The following is a 22,233-nucleotide window of genomic DNA, read 5'->3' as shown; positions in this document are numbered from 1 at the left end:
TGGCTCCAGGCAGTGGGCTTTTCGTGAACCCATCCCCCATGGCACCCCTCGCCACTAGACCCTCTGCATTATTCATACAGCCCCGAGATGGGGTGGGGAGAGAAACAGAATATGGAAAAGGAAGCACCAAGGTTCAAGACCTTCTCAGATCACAAGGAACTTCTGCTTAACCTCCCTTGAAGTGGCGAACACAGGGATAGAGCAGGTTTTTTTTAAGGAACTGGATCTGAAAGCAGGACTGTGGATCAATGGGGATTCCCTGGAGGCTTTGTGGAGATCGCATTCACTGAAAGGTGATTGGTGAATCAATGTGGTTCCCATGGTTCACTTTGCCATTGTGAGAACCGATCTATCCAATTGCAAGCGATACCGTCTTACGGTCGTTCCAGTTGCCCTTATGTTAATGTGTTACCAGTGTAGCATCACCCTACACAGACTGCACACATGTTAACACGGAAATGTAAACATCAGAGGCGATATATGACACAATCTCCCACTCGATCTACTGAAGATATTTATAGATAGATATTTATAGCAACCATCCTTCTTTTTCATAAAGCGTGTGCCCTTTGCATTTCTCTCCAGTGCTTTCCAAATAAATACATACATATCCTTGAGTATGATAGGTGAGGATATTTGAAAAGCATATATACGTGTTAAGCTGTTAATCCCTTATGCACGCCATAACACCTAACAACGCTGCACACCCCGGCTCTTAATACAGCCCAGCGCACAACCCTCAGTACTAATTGCATAATTGCCTGATTTGTTTTAACTGACAGTGGTGCCCTGGCCCATGACAAGGCCATCATTTGCTCATCCTCATTGTCAGCAATTTGCAAGGCAGATACCCGGCTACACACACCCACTACACAACATCCAGCACCACCGTATTAGAGACGGCCGTGAATTAAGAATTCATCGCAGCGGTAGAGAGATGAATAAATACAGCCGCTGCTAGATTAATTCTGAGAGACATGGATGCAGGGAGATAAAATAAACTAACAGCAGCAGGCTGTCCACCGGATAAAGTGGGTACTCCATCGTCTCTCCGCTGTAATTATTGGCTAATAGTCATTAACCTGGCAAACAGAGGTTTAGCTGTATTGTTTAAAGGACTATGGGATGCATAATGACAGACTAATATGTCATAGCACTGGGGGGGATGGGGGAGGGGTGGATTAATGAGATTTTACTGGAGGGAGTGTACAAGAAGAGGTGGGGCACGCTTGGAAAATATAGGGGAAAGAGGGCCACATTAAGCTAATTGGGAGATGAGTGCCTACTTGTAAAAGGGCTTCTAATGGCATATTTGTTTCTCTCACAGCAACGCTAATGCAGGGAGGCGAACTTGTGAGACGTACTGTAGTAAGGACTAAAGGGCGTTTCTCTGCAAGTGTGTCAACACATTTTTGGGGGGCTGGAATACAATAAATGTATGTTTCAAAATATAGTTGAACTTTTACATTGTTTTAGAGATTTGTGCCTAGTCCGTGCTCTGAGCCCGACCCAATTGACCAGTGAACAAGGGGCGCGTCGATGGCCTCCTCTCAGACGGGGTACGGTGCAGAACTGCTGACCCTTCCTTACACTAATAGGTTGCAGTTGGGCCTGTGTCACAGATTTTTTGGCTTTTGCTTGACTTCACAAGTGGAGGCACGAGTTAGGACTGGTACAGGATGGAATAAATGTCCCGAGCCCTGTTTGATTCTGTCGGTAAGTGAGACGCACGCGGCTAGATGACCGCAAGTTAGTTGAAGCGAGATTTTAGTGTAATTTAGTTTTATTTAGTATAATTTAGTATAATCAGAACCTCAACTTATAGGTCATAACTAATCCCTCATATTTATTAACGGAATTACCATTAAAATGACCTCCATTTTGTCAGCTTGTGGTTCTCAGAAATGTCTCAATTAAATCAGAAACAAAAAGAGGTGGCAGATAAGAAATTGTTATGACTTACACTGGCTCAAACTTAATTAACTGTGGCCTACCTTTGAACCAAAAGTACTCTATTACTATTCAGTACTAATAAGAGACACTTTTTATAAGGATAATACAATTAAATTGCATTTAGAATTGTTCGTGTTGCAATTCTAGAATTCCTAAGTGTACTGTTTTTTCATGTATTACACACACTCACAAATTAACCCTTTTTCGTCACTACAAAACATTAAGACTTTTCTTTAGAATTTTACTTAAGGCCTTGGGTGTGGATCTATTTAAAGATTCACATTTTAATCTGCTTTAATTTTTTTCATTTCAATTAATTCAAATGGAAGAAGTAATGCCCACATGGCCATGCGGTATAAAATAATAGTGCCCAGGCTAGAATTTAAAGTCATACCTCCAGGCAAAAACTGCAGAGCGCACACAGAATGAAAGTATAAAATGTTTTCTAATGTATATTTAAGAACAAATACCCCAGTGACTATTGATGTTTCGTCTCAGAAGAATCTATTTCTCCAGTATATGTGAGGGCATGATATGAAAACACTTGGGTTTTTCTGCTTCTCTTCCTCCGTGTCTCTCCTGCACTCCCTCCCTCCCTCACTGCCTCTCTTTAAACATTTATCTTCTGTTTTCTCCTTACAGACCCTTTGTGCTTTGTGATGTTGGTTTTTACAGCTTTTTATTCCACACCAGAGTTGCCATTTATCTTTTATAGATGGCAGTAGCTAGGAGCACATATGAAGTGTTTCCCTGTGACTAATCGCCACCGCTTGCCTTATTCCCTTGATATCACCCAAGCCTGGTTCCCCGGGAACCTGCGTGTGAAGTATTTACACTACGTCTCGCTGTCTGGTCTTCTCGGGATTTCTATCCTCTTCTCGCAAAAATCCACAGTGTAAAACATTATGTAACAAGAGCAAAAGTTACTGCAGTTGGACTGTTGTTAAGCTTTCCGTCATAATTCTGCAAAGTGTGTTTGTACGAGAGGACAAAATGAACTGGCTCAAACATAGTTGTTCAACTACAAAAAAAAAAGACAGTGCCAATATTGTTTCCCAACACACCTTTGCTATTTCATCATGTTTGACAATGTGCAAATTTGCAAGGATTCTAAACTTCCTTTGTACAGCCGTTGATACACGTCCCGAAGTAAAATGCTTTATTTGGAATATGGTTGTGTCCCAACGGATTACCTATGGTCTTCTAGGATGGAAACTGGAAAAAAGTCATAGGAAATTACCTACAGTCCCATCCTCCCTCAAGTATTTTACTGCTTTAGACACGGAGAACACAGAAAAATGCCTGACAACCAAAGTGCGATTAATGGCCTGCATTAATTATGCTATTATTTCTACCATACCTTCTCTAGCTCACACAATTGTGTATGTGTATCCCTAGGTGCAGTTTATTTACAGAGGGAGTCCTAGCAAGAGTTAACATTTTTACAAAGCTGTTTTGTCTCTCAGATTAATATCCCCACAATATTGCGAGTAATAAAAAGCTTCTAACCACCCAACAGTGTTTTCGATATATTTCTCTTGGATTTAGTCATCACCTGTCGACCACATTCTCAGGGTTTATTTGTAGGAAAAAGGGGATTTTTGACAAAGTTCCATCCCTCCGGAAGGATTACAATTTTCATGTGCAGGAGAGCTTGCCCTCTTTTGACCAAACTGATTATGCACAATCAATAATGGTTGCATTTTGTATTCTCTTGTCTCTTCTGGTGCATCTAGGATGCTGCAGGCAAGGTGCTGGACCGCTGGACCATCATGTCCCGAGAAGAAGAGATCATCACCCTGCAGCAGTTTCTGCGCTTTGGTGAGACCAAGTCCATTGTAGAACTGATGGCCATTCAGGAGAAGGAAGGGCAGGCAGTTACAGTTCCCTCCTCCAAAACAGACTCCGGGATTAGAACATTCATTGAAAGCAACAACAGGTCCCGCAGCCCAGGGATCCTGACGCAACTGGAAAACAGCAGCCCATCCAGCATTCACCATTTTGAGAATATCCCCAACAGCTTAGCCTTCCTCCTTCCCTTCCAATACATCAACCCAGTCTCTGCCCCCATGCTCGGCTTGCCCCCAAATGGCCTGCCGATGGAGCCATCTGCTCTCCGCCTCCGGGAGCCCAGCTTGCCAAACCAAGGGGAACAAGTGGACACCAGTGAGTCAGAAGTCTCCCTGTCACCCTTCCGCACAGGCCAGAGCCCTAGTCGCGGAGCAATGGGACCCATGAACAACATTGAACCGAAAACAGAGCCCAATCACAGGGCATCGCCCATCTCACCGACCCCTTCCACCCAGCAGGCTCAACAACAGCAGCAACAGCAGCAGCAGACGCAGCTCCAACAGCAGCAGGGCCAACAGCAGTCCCAAAATCAACCTCAGCAATCCAACAGTTTAAGTGACCACCAAGTTCACCACCCAGTCCACCATCATTTTGTAAAGGACGAGCATTCGAAAAGCATCAGCCATGCTTCCTTTTCCTCCAAAATGCATCGCATGCGCCGCATGGGATCCACCTCACGCAAGGGTCGTGTGTGCTGCAATTCTTGTGGCAAAACCTTTTATGATAAAGGTACCCTTAAGATACATTATAACGCTGTACACTTGAAGATCAAACACCGTTGCACCATCGAGGGCTGCAATATGGTCTTCAGCTCACTACGCAGCCGCAACCGCCACAGTGCTAATCCCAACCCGCGGTTGCACATGCCCATGCTGCGCAACAACCGTGACAAGGACCTCATCCGTTCAACCTCTGGTACACCTGTCATCTCTAGCAGCAAGAATGGTGGCTTTACCCTCACCAGCCCTGGAAGGCCACCACTGGGCTTCACAACTCCACCGGTGGACCCCATGCTTCAGTCCCCGCTGCAAAGCCCACTGTTGTTCCCATCCCTGAAGTCAGTGCAGCCTGTCCAGCCAGTGCCCCCGTTCTACCGCACACTACTGTCCCCAGCGGACCTGGTCAGTCCTCCGGTATCACTGCCCACCAGCCCCATCCTGCCCACAACCACCAACAGTACCTCCCTGATGGACCAACACCAACAACATCTCCTGTCTAGTGCAGGGGTTTCACACAATAATGTCCATATGTCAGAGGTAGGACCCATGTCCCACCGCTTGCCCGTACATAATGCCAATCACGACCACAACACTGGCCTCAGTGAGCCCACGCCCAAAAAGAAGCCTCGCAAATCCAGCATGCCAGTGAAGATCGAAAAGGAAGTGATTGACGTAGCCGAGGACTATGACGACAAAGATGACGACGACGATGACATCCACCATAATCACCACCATCACTCAACGCTTCTACACAACAATGTCAAAATGAATGGTAACTGTAACAGCAACAACAACAGTGGCAGTGGTACTGGAAACCACAGTGGTGGTAGTGGGCAACAATCCCCTTCCCAGGATGAGATGAGTCCCGGTCTAGCTATGAGAGGAATGATGAGACAGAGTGAAGATGAATGCAGGGAAGGGACTGGTAGTGAAAGCAGGGGTGGAAATGATCTTCAAGGCTCTGGTGAGCTTCGTTGTATGGGCAGCTTCACCTCCGAGGACCAGGACCATGAAAGAGACTTTGAGAACGAATCCGAAACCTCAGATTCCAAGATGTTCTACCGCGATGAGCTGATAGATGTGGATGAACAGCGAAAACACAGCCGGAGTGGAAGGTGCCTGGACAAGGAACAAGATGATGAGGGTTGTGAGGAGGCCCAATTCAGAAAGGAAATGGAAGGCAAGGGTCATTCCTCGCCCTCTCCTCACCAGCCACCTATAAGGATCAAGGAAGAGCTCAATGATCCAACTTACGACATGTTCTGCATGAGCCAGTATGGCCTCTATAACGGGGGAATGGCGGCGGCTGCTGCTGCTGCAAGCATGGCTGCTCTACACGAGAGCTTCATCTCCTCAATGGGCTACGGTGCCAGTCCGCCCAAATTCCCTTCTTCTCAATCACCAGAGGAAGATCCATGCTCAAGTCCTGACCCCAAGATTTGCTATGTGTGTAAGAAAAGCTTCAAGAGTTCTTACAGCATGAAACTGCACTACAAGAACGTGCACCTCAAAGAGATGCATGTATGCACTGTGGCTGGCTGCAACGCTGCCTTCCCTTCACGGCGGAGCCGAGACAGGTCAGTGCAAGAAAATCAACCACTTTTACACTTACACAACGGTTTTGCAGGTAGGTTCAATAGAAATGCCTACATTTTAGAGGGAAATAGTTGTTTCTTTAAAGTCATCAACGGAGACTAGCATGTTTGTGAAAGATGGGACTTTCCACTTCATGTTAAAAAAAACAAGATGTAGCTACAGTAATACCATACTGTACGGTATTTAGGTGGATAAGATATCACTTAACATCTGTCAGCTAATGCAACACTAAAAAAATGTTTTCGGGACATCTGCTCCTTGTCAAGTTAGAGTTCAGAAGAGTAGGGTGTCAGGATTAAAAACAGTCACACACACACACACACACACACGAGGCAGTACCCATCCACCCTGCAGCTGCAGTGTGTTGTTTACCTGCCCTCACTACCTCACCCTGCGATAGAGAGGTGGAGGCGCATATATTAACAGACAGCGGTCTGTCAAACCACTGCATGTATTAGCGCATTAGGAGGTGAGGCTAGCTCTATTCACCTGAGCTTGTTAGCACATATCAGTCCGACACACTCACTGTGCAGAATATATACAGAGTATATGCAGCAGGAGTGGCAGCAGGTTGCCCTGGGGGAGCACGGGCTCCTTAGGGGTTACACACCACTCGACACCATGGGAGCACTTTTAAGTGCTATAATGCTATAACGTTCAGACATGGTTAACATGTAGAATTTCTCAATAGTTTCCATAGATAGTAAAAAAGTATCCTTTCGAGTTTTAAACATCTCTTATAGTCATAACGTTTTTTTAATCTTGCAACATCTGTGACAGGGGATGCTTTTTAAGTAAAGGGACATTAACATACTCCTTAGTTACAATTGGGAAACAAGTCTTCCACACAAACGGCTCCTTTTCCACCCCGAGCCTTTGATTACATTTGTTGTTTTGGTGGCATCTGTTCCTACTACGGTTTGTTCATTAACAGCATGTAAAGGGAAGCGGGGGATTCTGTTAGGTGACTCTATTAGAAGGGATGTGGGAGGGGAACAGGAGACAAGGTAACATTAGTGAAGGTGAAACCCTGCTGCTCACCTGACGCAACTGTGCCGACAGCAGCAAGATGACAGGAGGGGTTATTATAGCAGGCACCGCCGCCTCAGTGTGGTGAACGGCCTCCGGTTTACTAGTGCCTTCTTTTGACATCTTTAAGAGCAAAGGATGCCCGACCTGCCGTGTAACATGTGTATGCACATAGACACACATGCAGATGCAAAACACAAACACACACACACACACACACACAAGCATGCACATACAAAAGGATGATATAGAAACCTATTTGCTCTTTCATCTACCTTATCTCTTTGTGATTATTCCCTTAATGCTGTCAAAGAGTTGTTGATTGGACTTTAACGTGAGAAAATAATTCAATGGTAGATAGCAGCTAAAGCTAAATACTCCACAATCCAGCTCCATTGTTAATCAGCAAATATTGATCAGAGTCGTATCGGTTCAAAGATTGATACCGTAATTCGGACAGTTAAATTTCCACAGATTATACGTTCTTTGTTCAGTTATGTAACAAAGTCCCTTTACCCTGGAATCGGTAATCCTGACCACCAGACCACTCGGGGAATGTGTCTCTAAAATAAATGAGGTTGCCAAATAATCGTCAGAAAAGAAGAGGTGGGAGGAAAGTGTATTTTCAAAAATATGCAAGCAGGCGTTTGGTATCAAAGCCAGTGGTGAGAGGAGTCATTTACAGTTGAAAAATATGCTATATCACACCGAGAAACGGCTTAACTCTTTGTACGCTCCCTCTCTTCCTGTATTAATCTGGATGTTTGTGTGTGTGTGTGTGTGTGTGTGTGACAAACTGACTCCATGATAAAACACCAGTGTGTAAATGCAAATCAAACACATTAAGAGGCAGAACGTTTGGGAAATAGAGACCACTTTGTAGCTAAGAGGGACAATTGAAGCATCTTTGAGAGGAGGGGGGGGGGGGGGGGGGGTTAAGATATAGCTCTGGGTCACCTAAGCCAACTAATGTTTACATACTTTTCTCTCTGGGGGGATACATTCCTGATGGCATATGGGACATATTACTGTGCCGCTGGTTCAAACAGGGAGCAGAGAAGCAGGAAGAAGAGCATTACAAAGATTGAGGAGCTTTGAGACAAGTCAATACACAACCCGGGCTCATGTCACCTTTGTCCCTGGCATGACAACATAAGGCATCTTTGAGTGTAATGGCTGCAATAAAACTGGAATATAATTCAATGATTTTCACAAGCGCACATAAGATTGCAGTGTGTGAAGAAAGACATTTGCACAAAATGTTGTTCAGAACGTACATTAAATTAGATAAGTCAAACTTAAATGTTGATTTAACTTTACACAGGGTTTTTCAGAATTGACACACAAGCTGCTCTGTCACCTAAGACACAAAGAAAAAGAACACAGTCAACACAATGTAATCCTCTTTATAAATAAAAACAACCACATTTCCTTTTAAAAAGAGAAAGGTAACCCTGTGGTTATTTATCATTATTATTAGAATAATATATGCCCAAGCAGTATTTTAATATGCAACAAAGCCTGGTTTCCTCTTCTCGAATACTCCCAAACAGAGCTGTTGACATCCAGCCACATGAAAGTCCAAGCACCTCTGCATATCTGATTAGCCCATTGACCGAGTGAAAAGGCACGTAAACACGCCACCCGACACCGCCATCAAAAGCCCTCGTATCAAAGTAAAAAAGAAAAAGGCGGCGAGGTCATTTGATCTACTGAGAAAAACAATGTTGCTGCCACGGCAACAAAAGTATCGCCAGTGTTCGCTCCCTTCGGATTCCCGCCCAATTTAGGAGACTGTAGGATTTCACGCAAATAAACAAACATTAGTTCACATGCAGACTGTTCAAACTCACACGGAGAGATGCAGGAAAGGATAAAGGATTTAATGTGCCCTTGAGCATGTAATGGTTTTGTTGTGTAGTGTGAAACGGACCAACGCGAGAGAATGTGGGCGTGTGTGGTTTTGCGCCGGGGTGTTTTCTCCCAGCCTCCAAGCTGCCAGCCGCCCGGCGGTAAATGATTGCATATTTATTGTGGGGAGCGAGCAGCGTCGGCAGAAGCGTGGAAGAAGCTGCGTGATTAACTGCTGGGTAGACACGCGTACCAGCCAATCATCACCGCTATTGGCCTCGTTATTCATATTTCCCTTTAAACCTTTGAAGACACTTGCCTTATTTTTCTAGTTTATTTTTCATCTGCATGTCTTGCTCCTCTCTTCTAACACTCGCTCCTCCGTCACTACGGCGAGGAGCTCTGCATGGGCCGCTGCAGAGAGAGTGAAGGTTAATTATGTCGGAGAGTCTCTCCTTCCCCTCCCCGTCTCCCTTCCTTCCTTCCTTCCTTCCCCTCGGTCCCCTCACGGCACGTGGGCTCGGCTCCACTGCTTCACAATTAGCTTTCCGTTTGTCTCTTATCAACGAAGGGCCTGCTGCTCATAGAGAGAATATGGAAGCAAAAGCCACGCACCCCGGATCAAAATATCGGTTGATTAAAATGCAGGGAATGATATAACATCCCTTTATTTTATGACTGTTTCTTTGCACTGTATTTTGAGGGATCATTTAATCTGTAGATTTATAACGCCATCAATTAGAATTCTAGGACATGAAAGGGATTTTTTTTATGTTATGTTACTCTGCACTCATTTATATCTGGAGATTAGGATCCCTAAATCATTGTTTGCAGCCTGTGCTGCTGAGCGTTGACAGAGAGTGATAAATGTTACTAAAACTCTTTTCCTCCCACTTAAAACCTCGTAACACACCCCAAATGACAGGAAAGACAAAGAACCACTGGTGTCAGTTTAACAACACTCAGCTTTCCATCTCATTTACACATTATGAGTCATATAAACACACACACACACACACACACACACACACACACACAGAGAGACAAAAAAACAACAATGGTTGAGGGCCATCAGACAAACTTAAAGATGATTAACGCCGGTTGGGACGGACACACTCTCGCTCTCCCTCCTCTGCACAGTCAGAAAGAGGCCCTCTGGAGGCCTCCCCCGTCTTTTGGGCAAAGATGAGACAGTCAAATTGGTTTGCCAGCCACATTACGGGCCAACGGAGCGGTAGAGATGGAGATGGCAGAGGGCAGAGGGAGGGGATGCGGGAGCTCAGGAGTCGGGTTCGGGGGAGGAAAGATACAGCGTGCAGAGGGGGAGAGAAGGAGGGGGGGGACGGGGGGGGGGACATAAAGTCTAAATCTGATAAATGACGGGACAAGTGCATTATGCCCACTGTAAATGGATTCAGACATCTTTAGGATTTTTAGGTCAGGGAGGTTTTGCCAACACAGGAGTTAAATAGTAATGTTTATGAAAATGTTCGTAAACTGGGCTCTTCTTCTCATCTCTTGATATTAAATAATTTACAAATGGTTGCAAATATTATATCATGAAATGCCTTTTTTCTATTTTTTTCCATAAACCTGTACAGTAAATATGTGTATTATTTACATAGGCATTGTTGTAATATTCTAATACTATTGTGTACGTGTCAGAGTAAGATGGCTTTAGAGCAGACTACTTACTGCATGATATTTAGCATGTTTAACTATAATATCTAAAACTGACATAGACATGGCTAACTTAGAGCTTATTAGCAGTGAGAAGGTGTTGTTATAGAGATGGAGACATGTTGCAAAGGACCTGCCTACCTGAGCATCATCAGCTTCAGGATTAACCGAGCTAATCTGTGGCCCTGCATCCTGTTTGGTACTCCCCCCCCCCAATCCTTAGATACTGATCACTGACTACAGCACATTTCAGACTATTTCAAAACACTTACGGCCAAGCGATCACACATGTGTTCGACAAGGCACGGTTGCAGCCCCACAGATATTGAATAACGACTTCCATGTTTTAGCCATAAGTTCACACCATTTGGGAGCAACTGTACTCATGAAAAGGACAAAAAGAGAACAAAGGATTTGTAAACCTTTTTGAGCATGTGTGTGCATACACACCCATGCAGTGACAGCCACGTCCGATCCATTTGCCACGCTCTTTCTCCTCAATGCTGACGATGCTTGAGTGGACGGGTTCCTGGTTGCCTGGTTCACAGAAAAGGGTCCCTCAAATGAATGTATTTCTACCTCTTGCAGGACAATGTCGGATAGGGAAGTAAATAATTAAAGGAAAGGGACCCTTTTTGACTGCATCAACCCTGCCACTGCTGGTAAGCTCTACTATCCATTGTGACTCCATTTTTGCCCATCCTGCTATGGGTGATTGTTATTTTTTATTTTTATTTCTTTTTTAAAATTTGTTTGACACAGTTGTGCCCTCCCTGCATGGAAACCCCTCGCGTTAAAAAGGGCCAGAGTGTTTGCATATATTTTATTCATATTTGATGTCAGTACCCGATATGAGAGGAATGGGCTGTGTTTATGTCATACCTGACGCAGGTATTTAGCTGCTTAAGTTTTGCTTCTGTGTTATGCGGTTGTTTTGTTATGTGTGCGGTGGGTCATCTTTTTTTCAGCCCTACTTGGTAACTGTGGAATTCAGGCAAAAAAGGGGATTTTGTGGACTTTGTAAGCTCATTTCACCTTGCATCTTGCAGCATGGCTTTGTTTACTAACTGAAATGGTCACTAATTGTATCTTGGCTTAAGCATGGCGGTTACTTTCATCAGCTGTAGTACATTGTGTGATACAGTTAGCCTTGTGTTTGGGAAAAATGCCCATCTTAATTAAATCCAGCGCTGCATAAAGACATGTTCATTGGGGTGCTCGATTAAGCCACCTCCAATAGGGAATGAATGCAATAATGCTGTCGGGGCCTAGTGCTAATATGCTATCCAGTTCCCCTCGATTATCACATTACCACAGCTCGAATCAATTGATAAACTCCCATTCAATATGGTGGAGTATTTAATTGAGTCAGTCTATTGGATTTGAGGGCTGTGCAGTGCAGACATGCTGACAGCGGTAAACACTAGCAGGATGCTCGCTCCATGTGCAACGCTTTTCTGAGAAGAGATGCAGGTTTAATTTCTGTTTCCGTGCATCTGTCCGTGTGCACAGTTTAGCAACAATAGTGTGACATTATTCTTAAATAGTGTAGCCTTTGCAGCCAGGTACCATTTCATAGAATTACGATTGGAAACGAGGAAGAACAGAAACACGTATTTCCATTTTGTATTTAAGAGGTGATCTAAATTCCTCACGCACGCGAGCCTTCTGATTTACGACCATGTCTCCCCCCACAGGCACAGCTCCAACATCAACCTGCACCGCAAACTGCTGACCAAAGAGCTGGACGACATTGTCCTGGACCCCCAACTCCCGCCACTGCCCAAGGACCTGCGAGCCGAGTTACTGGCCAAGATCTACGCCGGGCACCACATGGGCTTGGACCCGTACGCCGGGATGGGCATCGGGGGCGGCAGCCTCCGGCCCACTGGCCTGAACCACAGTGCCCGTTCCCTGATGAGCAGTGAGTACCCCCACCACCCTCTCAACCACAACCGTAAAAAACCCCACACCAACGGCTTCTCCCGGGGGCAGCCAGACGACTACATGGTGCTGGACCTGAGCACCACATCCAGTGTTCAATCCAGCAGCAGTGTCCACTCCTCACACGAGTCAGACGAGGGCAGCGACGAAGGCATCCTGTTGGATGACTTGGAGGAGGGGGAGGAGGAGGAGGAGGGAGAAGAGGATGACGGCGACAGCGAGGGGGAGGACTACTCCCAAGGTGCCGAGGGGCAGGCGGAAGGACGGCATCGGGATGAGACTAGAGAACTAAGAGGTGAAAGGCGCGGTGAGGGGTTTGAACCTTCCTCTTCACCATTCCTCTTTTCGCCCACCGGGGGCAGTAACGGTGGCAGCAGTGGGATCCTCTGCAACATCTGCCACAAAATGTACAGCAACAAAGGAACCCTGCGCGTGCACTACAAGACTGTGCACCTGCGCGAGATGCACAAGTGCAAAATCCCCGGATGCAACATGTTGTTCAGCTCTGTGCGCAGCCGTAACCGACACTCTCAGAACCCCAACCTCCATAAAAACATGCCCTTCTCCACAATGATAGACTAGAGAATGACCTGCTACTCCACCCTGCTGTCACTCGGCCGCACTCCTCTTTTCACGTCTCATCCTTATTCTTCCTCAAATTAGCTGTTAATCCCAGCCCAGGGCCATCAAATACAAGCTAAACGCCTGTATGCCTACTGCCCGTCCTCTGAAAGTCATTGCAAGACATTGTCCCTCTAGAAAATTCATCGACTCTAAATACAGTTTATTATTGTGACCTTTGACTTTTCCTTCTTTGGAAGAAAAGGAAGACGCTCTTGCGCATGGAGTTTGCTTTATAACAAAACTCCAGTCTTTTTTTTCTTTTCTTTTTTCATAAAACTAGTCCATCCGTTTCCTTTTCAGACTTCTCCCCACTTTTGTTTTCATGCCAACCTCCAAAGAATCTACTCAAACTCTTATTTGTGACTTTGCCTGCAGAATTGATAGTACTGAGAAAAAGAAGAAAAAAAAAAGAAAAAAGAAAACCTACTCGTTGTATTTGTGTAATGATAGCTTTTAAATGAACCCGTTACAAAAGCATGACAGCTTCATCTGTAAATAACGTCCCAAGAGGCTTTTGGTGTAAAAGAGTTGTGTTGATGGTTGTTTGCTTCTTTTCTCTCTCTCGTTATGGTTTTATGTTACAGTCCAGTACAATACTTCCAGCTATAGGCAAGAAAGAGGTAGCATCTTACTAGCTTGACTCATTTATGTTAGCTTCAAAGACACATTTTAAACTGAGTCCTAGGAAAAAAAAGAATATCATGTGACTTGTTTTATCTACTTGTTAGATATTCAGAGGTTGCCGGCATGCTTTTTTAGGCTCCTACACTGATATCATTCTCTGTATTTCTTTTTTTTTTGTCTGTTATGTTTATGAGCTTTAGTATACAAATTCATTTTTTGCACTTTGCATCTATACAAGGGGATGTGTAATATTATTATAATGAGGACTTTTGCAATGGTGAGTTTAGGTGTCATTCTGGGTCATAGATGGCTACAGTGCAAAGGTAAATGACAATACCTTCAACATGTGCCAGTTTCTGTTTGCACGTGTTCGGTTTCAAACACAGAACGACAGAATACGTTTTAACGGTCTAAATCTGAGATCTGCCCAAGTATTCAAATCCAATCCAAGTGTGACTGAACACAAACTGCTCTTTCACAAACACACGGGAGTTAAGCATTGATAAAAGTCTTTGCTCCTCTTTTCGTAAAATGTGTGTATGGTTGCCAGTTATGGTCCCGATGAATACTTCAGGAGGTGAAGTGGGGAAATCTGTGTAAAAGCACGACATTATTGTGACATTGTCAAAACAAAGTTATCTGTGCAAGAAATCTCACAAAAAGAGAAAAAGATCAGAATCGTCTTTCAACTGTGACCACAACAAAAGGTGTTTGCTTAAATTCATGCCCCATTGGATTCATACGATGCACTTCAGTCTTAAATCTTTTGCTGTAATATTTTCGGTATCGGTTGTCATTGCTGAGTGTCGGCTAGAAATGTACTTTTTGAAAAAATGTTGCCATTTTCCTGGCTGCTGTTTGCAGACATTTTGAACATGTCCATGACTGTCTTACGGTACAAATATTTCCAGTAACAGGGCAAAGTAGCCGAGGGAAGGGGTATTTATTGGCGGGTGATGTATCTTCATTGAGATGTTTTTGTCCAGTATGAGAATATTTTTTGTAAAAAGACAAAAAATAAGAGATTGTTCCTTAGTTTGACTCATTTATCAATGTATTAGCGATGCGTTGTGTTACTATACATGGAGATCTTCTCTTACTTGACTGGTGCTACACACAGAGGGGAAAATATGCAGTGTTATGTGGTGTGCTGTACAGTATTAACACCTTACATCCATAATAGTGTTGAGTTCCATTCATTTCATACTTAAGCCATTTTGCAATACAGACATGACCTATTCTAGTAAAATATTTCATGTCCTCATTTTTTTTTAAGATTCCACCCTTATGACACATGCAGTTTTCAGTCGTCTCTTCTGAGAGAAAAAGGGAACAAAAAAGAGAGCTGATGCTGATGGAAAGGTTGCGGAGGGGGAAGGCTGACTAGGGAGGAAAGGATGACAGCAACGATCATTAAAAATGTGCTGCTTCTCCGTTACCTGGAGGCGTCCCTGCCATCCCGGCTTCTTCTGTCTAATAACTCACTTGTCACTTCGTTACACTGCCAGGCTCCAAGGATGCTGACGAGACGGTGACACGGACAGAAAAAGGAAAAGAAGGAGAGACACTGTGTGCTCGGAACATTTCATTCTGACCCCTTCATTTCAGTTGAATCCAATTGGTCTATTCCCTTTCTACGCGTGCTTATTCTTATTCAGGGTCACTGGTGATTCTCTCTTTGTCGGTCCGAACGCAGTCACTTAACGGCCGCCTTAGCCATTTCTTCAACCCGGCCGCTCACTTACCACCTCCACACCCCACAGCGCCGCTCCTACAGGGACGCGCGCTAATACTGTATGCTTAAGTTCACCGGACGGCCACGGCATAGGAGAAAAAGGGATGGGTAATTGCCTGTTTGTCCCAAGTGAAGGGAAAATTGAGCACGGGAACGCCTGCCTTCTCCCAGGAGGGGGTTTCACTGAGGCGACTTGCCGCCTCATTCCTTCATTCATTCAATCCTCCCGGCCCTCGCTGCGACAGAGAAAAAGTGTGAGTCCAGGAACCCTGCTGACAGCTGTCTCTCTAACACACAACCGTACACACGCACACAGAGGAGAGTGGTACACACTCACACTTTGTTCCTACTTACAGGCCAGAAAGATGACAGGAACCAGATGACTTGTTAACCTCTACTGGTGGAGGAGAGGAGTACACTAGCCACAGGAAATACAACTACAAAAATACAGCTACCACTACATAGAAAGCTAATATCATATTATGGAGAACGGTGTGAGCGAGCACCGCGTCAGGAATGTAAAGCCTTTATTATTATCATTTTAATCAAATATCCGTCCGAATCATTACCGCAGACTTTTACCTGAAGACGACACTGCACAACCTCAGATTGTAGTCGGGTGTGTGCCAGGCCGAAAAAAAACTGAATACGAGAGAAAACCCTCCTCCGACGGGCTCCTTACGGGTCCCGCATGGTTGTCGGTTGGAAGCCAGCAGAGCCAATGGCTGAAAACAGAGCTAAGAACAGGCAAACCTCTGGGAGGAAGAAAGGGAGCGAGGGACGCTGGAAAGGGATCGGGCTCGGAAAGCGGTCTGCCTGGAGCCTGTGTGGCATTCACTCAACAAGGCAGGGGAGAAAGAGAGGTACGCGGGGGGGGGGGAGCGCATGGGCCCAGGTGCGTTGTGCTGCCTAGCGACCGGGCCGCGGGGGTCGCGTCACTCAGAGCGCCCCGCTGCCCGCGACCGCTGGAGTGAATCTTTAATATTTGATCAGAGCGACGGGCATCAATTATTCTGTAATTCCACGCAGCACACACAGCGGCTGGAGCGGGCTAACCTGTTATTCGCGGTCCGTTTGGTTGGCGTCACAGATCGAGTGAGCGCCGTGGGGTTAAGCGGCGAGAGGATGAGAGGTGACGCCCCGTGCAAAACCTTCCAGTTAATGTAGCTCACGGAAACAAAGCGGGATTCAAATGCGCGATGGGACGTCACAAGAAAGCTGCAGATGGAAGAAAAATACATATTACGCATATTTGTACAGATGCTGCAGTCTCTGTGTGAAATGTCCTCAAACATACATATATACCCTCATTAATTTGAACTGGAACCTGTGAAATATCAAGAATTAATTCATTTTATGTTTTCCATTGTGCCGATTATATTTTACAGTCTTATAGGTATAAATAAGCTTGAAGACCTGGTGTATTTTCATTTAACACTGGTGCACTGGCACTCGACAGCGTTGCATGGCTACATCGTCGCACTGCAAAGAACGAAATGGTGATTTGGAAGCCTCATGAATACTGTATGTCCCTGAACAGGTGTTTCCCATTTGCAGACAGGACGAAAAAAATTGTCCTCTTTTTAAAAGACTTGTTTCTTTCTTTTATTTCTTTTTTTTTGCCTTTCTTGTATTTGTTCCTGTATTATAACTGTCTATGGTTTTTGCATAAAATGCATAAGGGTTTTGGGATGTAAATGGAATTTTATTCATATTTTGTCCAAATACCTCTTGTAATTTGTATCAGAATTCTTGTACAATTTTTATATTAAAGATTTATCAGTCACTGACATTTTGTCATTGCAATTTTTTTCTAATTCTGTATTTATATTTAATTTTATGAGGGGAGATTGAAAAGACAGGCTGCTCCTTAATGTAGAAAAAAAAATGCAGAGCCCCGAAACAATGTGTCAATCAAGCCATTTTAACAAGACACAGTTTTCAGCAGGTTTTTACCGGGCTCTTAATTGCTCTGTGATAAAAATCACAAGGGAAAAGGCTATCTTGACCAATTAGTGGACGATTAGATTAATAGAGTTATTAAAAGATGCACTGGCATGAGGACAAGGTGCTGCTGGTCTTGGCAAATTAGTAAGATGGTCACTGACCGAGGGAAACAAAGGACATGCAGCATCATATGCGGGAATTAAATTAAACACCCTTATTTAAGGGTTATTAAGTAACATTAGAGGTTATGAGAGAAAATATACTTAAAACAATATATATATATATATATATATATATAAAAGCACAGAACATGCCATTTGAAATGAACAACTCTTTCCTCCCTTTATAGATCCAGCAAAACATTTTGACAACAACAATTTGAATTCTGAAGTATATTAACATTTATAAATATTAACGTCAGTCAACAGGAAAACAACAAAGGGAAACAATAGAAGAACAAAACGCCGCTGACAGAGATCGACGACGACGACGGACAAACGCAGGGACACTTTGCAACAGCGACCCGCGCTGACATCATTTGCTGTGACCGGGGGGGTCGAATTACAAATTGATATGAGCTCCAGCAGGGACGTCGTGTTTGCTCTGGTAACCAACGGGAACATAATGCCTCCTCCCCTCTGTGAAAGGGAAGGAGTGACACAGGCCTTATTGACCTTGAATTTGACACCATTCCTCTTTGTCACACACCACTTCCTTGACCCTGTCATTGTTGATAACGGCGCAAAACATGCACACGCACGTGCACACGCACAAACTAAATTTTAGAATAATAGTGCTATATGCTATTTATCATAAGCAGGATTGGTAAAAGATACTCACCCCACTTTTCACAGAAATCCTCACCCACCCATCTTCAAAACACACACACACACACACACACTCCCTTTCTTGGCGACGACCCCCCACCAGGGAGGCGGTGGGCGATGTCCGCCGCTGAGATGACGTCCAGCCATCGATTGGCCCCGCCGAGCACGCGGCAGCCCTCGGCTGACCTTTGAGGAGCAGCGCTCTTCGCGGCGTGTGCGCGTACGGACAAACGGACGGACAGACAGGCCGAGCTTTGTTGTGTCACAACGGGAAAGGGTGCCACCAGGGGGAGAGGAGAGTGTGTGTGTGGGGGGGGGGGGGGGGGGTGAACGGGGCAAAGATGTCCATCTGTCTGTCTGACCTCAGTCAGTCAATTCAAGAGTCTGAGGCATCAATGGTTTTCTGGCGTTAAATGTAATTTTTTGTGATGTGGGTTTTTTTGACGTAAACGAAGAAAAATTGGACCAACATGTCAGAGTTTAGTCTGGTTGACTTACAATAACACATGACATTTGTAGTTTGAGTTTTGTAAACCAGAGAAAAAGACAAATCACTAGCGCTCATTCACCTTCACCTTTAGTGGAGAGTACGGTGTATAAGAGACAAAAGAGGACGCAGCAGCCACACACAAGCGACTGAGACGTGTCTTCGTTTTACAAAGGTTATCTTAGAAATCCCAACCAAAGTCAATAGTGCTTGTGAAAGCCTTTTGGCTGTAGAGGTCTACACATAGTGGCCGGAGGTTAGTTCCAAATGTCAACCAGTAGGGGTTGGAAGAAAAATAAAGTCTTGAAAATGAAAACGCCTGTATAATTAAACACACATGGTACAGTCAAGATACTCTCATTTGTTGGTTATTTTGTTAATTTGTTATTTTTTTGAGAGAAGCAAAACAAGCTGCTGTCATTCTCTTAGCTAGCAACATACAGTACATAGCCATATATACAGTGTATACACACACACACACACACACACACACACACATACACAAAGAGAGAGATATTTGTCAAACCAAATTCTGTGGGTGAATTATATTTAGTATACTCTAATTCATGAAGGAGATCTTTGTATTTCGTTTTCTTCTAACAGGTGAAATCTATAAAAATCCCTTAAACATACTCACAAACCAACCACCATCGTCACTGCATTGAAAATAAATATCTATTTTAATTGAGGACTCACTGATTGTAAATGCAAACAATAACTAAAGGCACATTTTCCATATTTTAGAGGGAAAGAGCAGTAAAGACTTATATTCCACTACTTTAAATAAGAACTGTAAAATTTAAATATTCTTGTTTAATGTATCACTTAATAGAGACACTTCTTTGAACATTTTGATGGGTGCAGTTCATAATTATACTAAAAGAGCCCTTATTAAATGCTCGTGCATTGCTCATGAAACGTGAATTCAAAGGAAAATAAAATAGATGGTCACTCCGTTATTCTTATAAAAACTCATCTGTGGTAACATGAGCCTCGGCCAGGACGGACCCCCATACACATACACAACTTTTTACTGGCTCTTATTGATTTGGTTCTACACCAGTGAGGCCTGCAATGCTGGCTAATGCTATTGACGAGCCATCAGTCTTGTCCAGAAGTGTGGAGGCATGCAGCTCTTTTTCCAAGACCAACCAAGGAAGGAGAGAGGAAGAGGAGGAAAAGAAAGAGAGGGGGGAAAACATCAATGGACAGTGATGGAGAGTGGGGAGGAGTGCAAAGATGCAAGCACAGCAGACAGACTCAGACCCCTGTCCATGGTTTGGGAACACTAAATTAGAAAAAAGACAAAAGGGATGAGAGAGGGAGAAACTGTAAACAGCTGGATCGATCCAACTAGCGTTGGGCAAATCAAACCATTACAGCCAGAGGTCTCGGGCCCCGGAGTTGAGGGAGATAGTGTGAATATCTTTCCACTGCCCTGGTGGGGGGGGGGGGGGGGGTGAGAGGTTGCACCAGCACTCGCTAGATCCCTTTTAAAATGGTTGGACTCACCAAGTTTCTATAGTTTGCTTCCACCCGCTGAATAACACGGTGTAAGTGCAGCAGGGTGGGAAGGGGTTAACTCCGACGAGGTTGGAGGAGAGGCTGAAAAAAAAAAAAAAAAAAAAAAGCCCTCTGGCAACCCAGGGACAGAGGGAACGCTGAACTCATCACAAACTCCTCTCCTGGCGTCCGCCAGCACATAATGACCCCAACAAGACGGGAATCCCTTTTAATTAAAGTGAAGGGAGATCAGTTAGGCAGATGGTTGCCGACAAATATTAGGGGAAATAGAATGTTTAATGGTCTGCGCACTTATCGCAGGCTATTTTCCACACCCAGCCCCCCCCCCAAAACTGATAAACAGGACAGAGCCTTGTTAATCAACCTTACAACCTTTAAAGCCCAAGATAAGAGAATAATTCGGGATCTTTGTAAATTAGCTTGAGATGTGGCCCCTCGCGTACCCGGGGCCAGGCTGGCGAGGAGGGAGCGGAATTTCTATCAGTGTAATAAGCCCTGCGCCACGGTGAAGAAGTTTTTTTGGGGGGGGGAAAAGTACTATTTCCAGGGGATAAGGATATTTTTTTTTTTGGTCAGTGTTTTTTATTCATTCCCCTTGTGGCTTGACCCTCTTGCCGCCACCCTACCGCGCTCTTATCAGTGACACAAGAGAGTCACCCGCCTCCGTGGAAATAATCCGAGCGGCGAGGCGTGGGGGGGGGGGGGGGAGGAGGGGAAGCCCGAGTCGGCGGCCTGTGCGAGCGGGTTAACGGGGGCCCTCGCCCCCTCTCGGTCAGACACAGGTGGGGGGTGGCCTGTGTTTATTTAGCAGGTGATGGATTGAAGAGGAAAGGATTATGGACACAGCAGCAGCACTAAGGAGAGCACTAGCAGGTACTGTTTTTGAGGAAAAGTTTTTCTTTCCGTAGCATCCTGCAGCGATTTCATAATGCATGTGGTTTCGAGGCTCACGACGTTAATTACATACTTTAGTTCCATTATTGTGAATTCACCAAGGTTTAGCAATTTGCGTCAGAAGAAAAAATATTTAACACAAAGGTGACGGTGTTGCAATACAATACTTTGCACATATGTTCCAACAGCTGTGCGGTAATTATGTCAGAAAACACACGCATTTATTGCTTTACTCTCAATCTCTCTTTCGTATTTTAACTGGGCAAAGTGTTCCGTTTTCAGAATTCAGTATTCTTCAAATCACTGCTCTTGTATTTTGTGTACACTGTATGTTGTGACCACAATGATACACACAGTAATAATAAAAATAAAAAAAAGACAAATGTCGAGTCCAGTATATTTGACCTTTTTCTCAAATGAAAAACACATTGGCTGAACTCGACTCCACCTCCTCCCACCCCATCTTTATTTTTAAATCACACACAGCAGAAGCATACTTCATTTAACAAGGGTTCAGAGCCTTTCTGTTGTGTTTAGTTACCAGTTACGCTTTGTAGCTGCTCTGCGCCGTTTCCTTCCTGGCCCCTTGGAAAAAGGGACCCTGGATTGAAGGTAATTGCGGGAGAGAAATGCAGCCATTTATCAGTGCTTGTGGTTTGGGACCTCAAAAGGTCCCGCTGACAATTTTCCCTTACAGCAGGCCACTGTGGCGCTGGCAGGTCCGGTTCGGAGCCCCGACGCCGGGCTTGAACTCTTAAAGAGTGCTGCCATGTGTTGGACCTCAACGGTGCCAGCAGCAAATGTGCTGAACAACAGACACTCAAGAGCATGAACTCCGTGCCTTGGCAGAGGGTCGCTGCACGGGCTACTTGCAGGAGTAAAGAAACATGGGAGTTGCTTATGAAAGTATGTGTTTTTGTGTATGAGTCTACCTGTCTGTTTCTTTCT

General features: G+C 44.6%; 1 protein-coding gene and 1 long non-coding RNA gene across 4 annotated transcripts in view; one reads left to right on the top strand and one right to left on the bottom strand.

Annotated features, from left to right (window-relative positions):
* Positions 1-17,396, top strand: part of bnc2 (basonuclin zinc finger protein 2) — a 138,948-nt gene extending 121,552 nt beyond the window's left edge. For 2 of the 3 annotated variants that reach the window (XM_037471050.2, XM_037471049.2), the window contains exons 5-6: positions 3,690-6,100; positions 12,377-17,396. In XM_037471050.2, the coding sequence (XP_037326947.2) occupies positions 3,690-6,100; positions 12,377-13,205 (3,240 nt within the window). In that variant the 3' untranslated portion in view covers positions 13,206-17,396. Of the gene's footprint in view, positions 1-3,689; positions 6,101-11,267; positions 11,342-12,376 lie in introns of all 3 variants that reach the window. The other variant, XM_037471051.2, reaches the window with a different exon arrangement.
* LOC134132717 (uncharacterized) overlaps positions 1-22,233 on the bottom strand; it is a 127,155-nt gene that overhangs the window by 44,612 nt on the left and 60,310 nt on the right. The gene's annotated exons all lie outside the window — the stretch shown is intronic.

Source organism: Pungitius pungitius, chromosome 9 (assembly GCF_949316345.1).
Source record: "Pungitius pungitius chromosome 9, fPunPun2.1, whole genome shotgun sequence".
Lineage (NCBI taxonomy): Eukaryota > Metazoa > Chordata > Actinopteri > Perciformes > Gasterosteidae > Pungitius > Pungitius pungitius.
The sequence above is the reverse complement of the archived record's forward strand: the minus strand, read 5'-3'. Positions and strand labels throughout refer to the sequence as shown.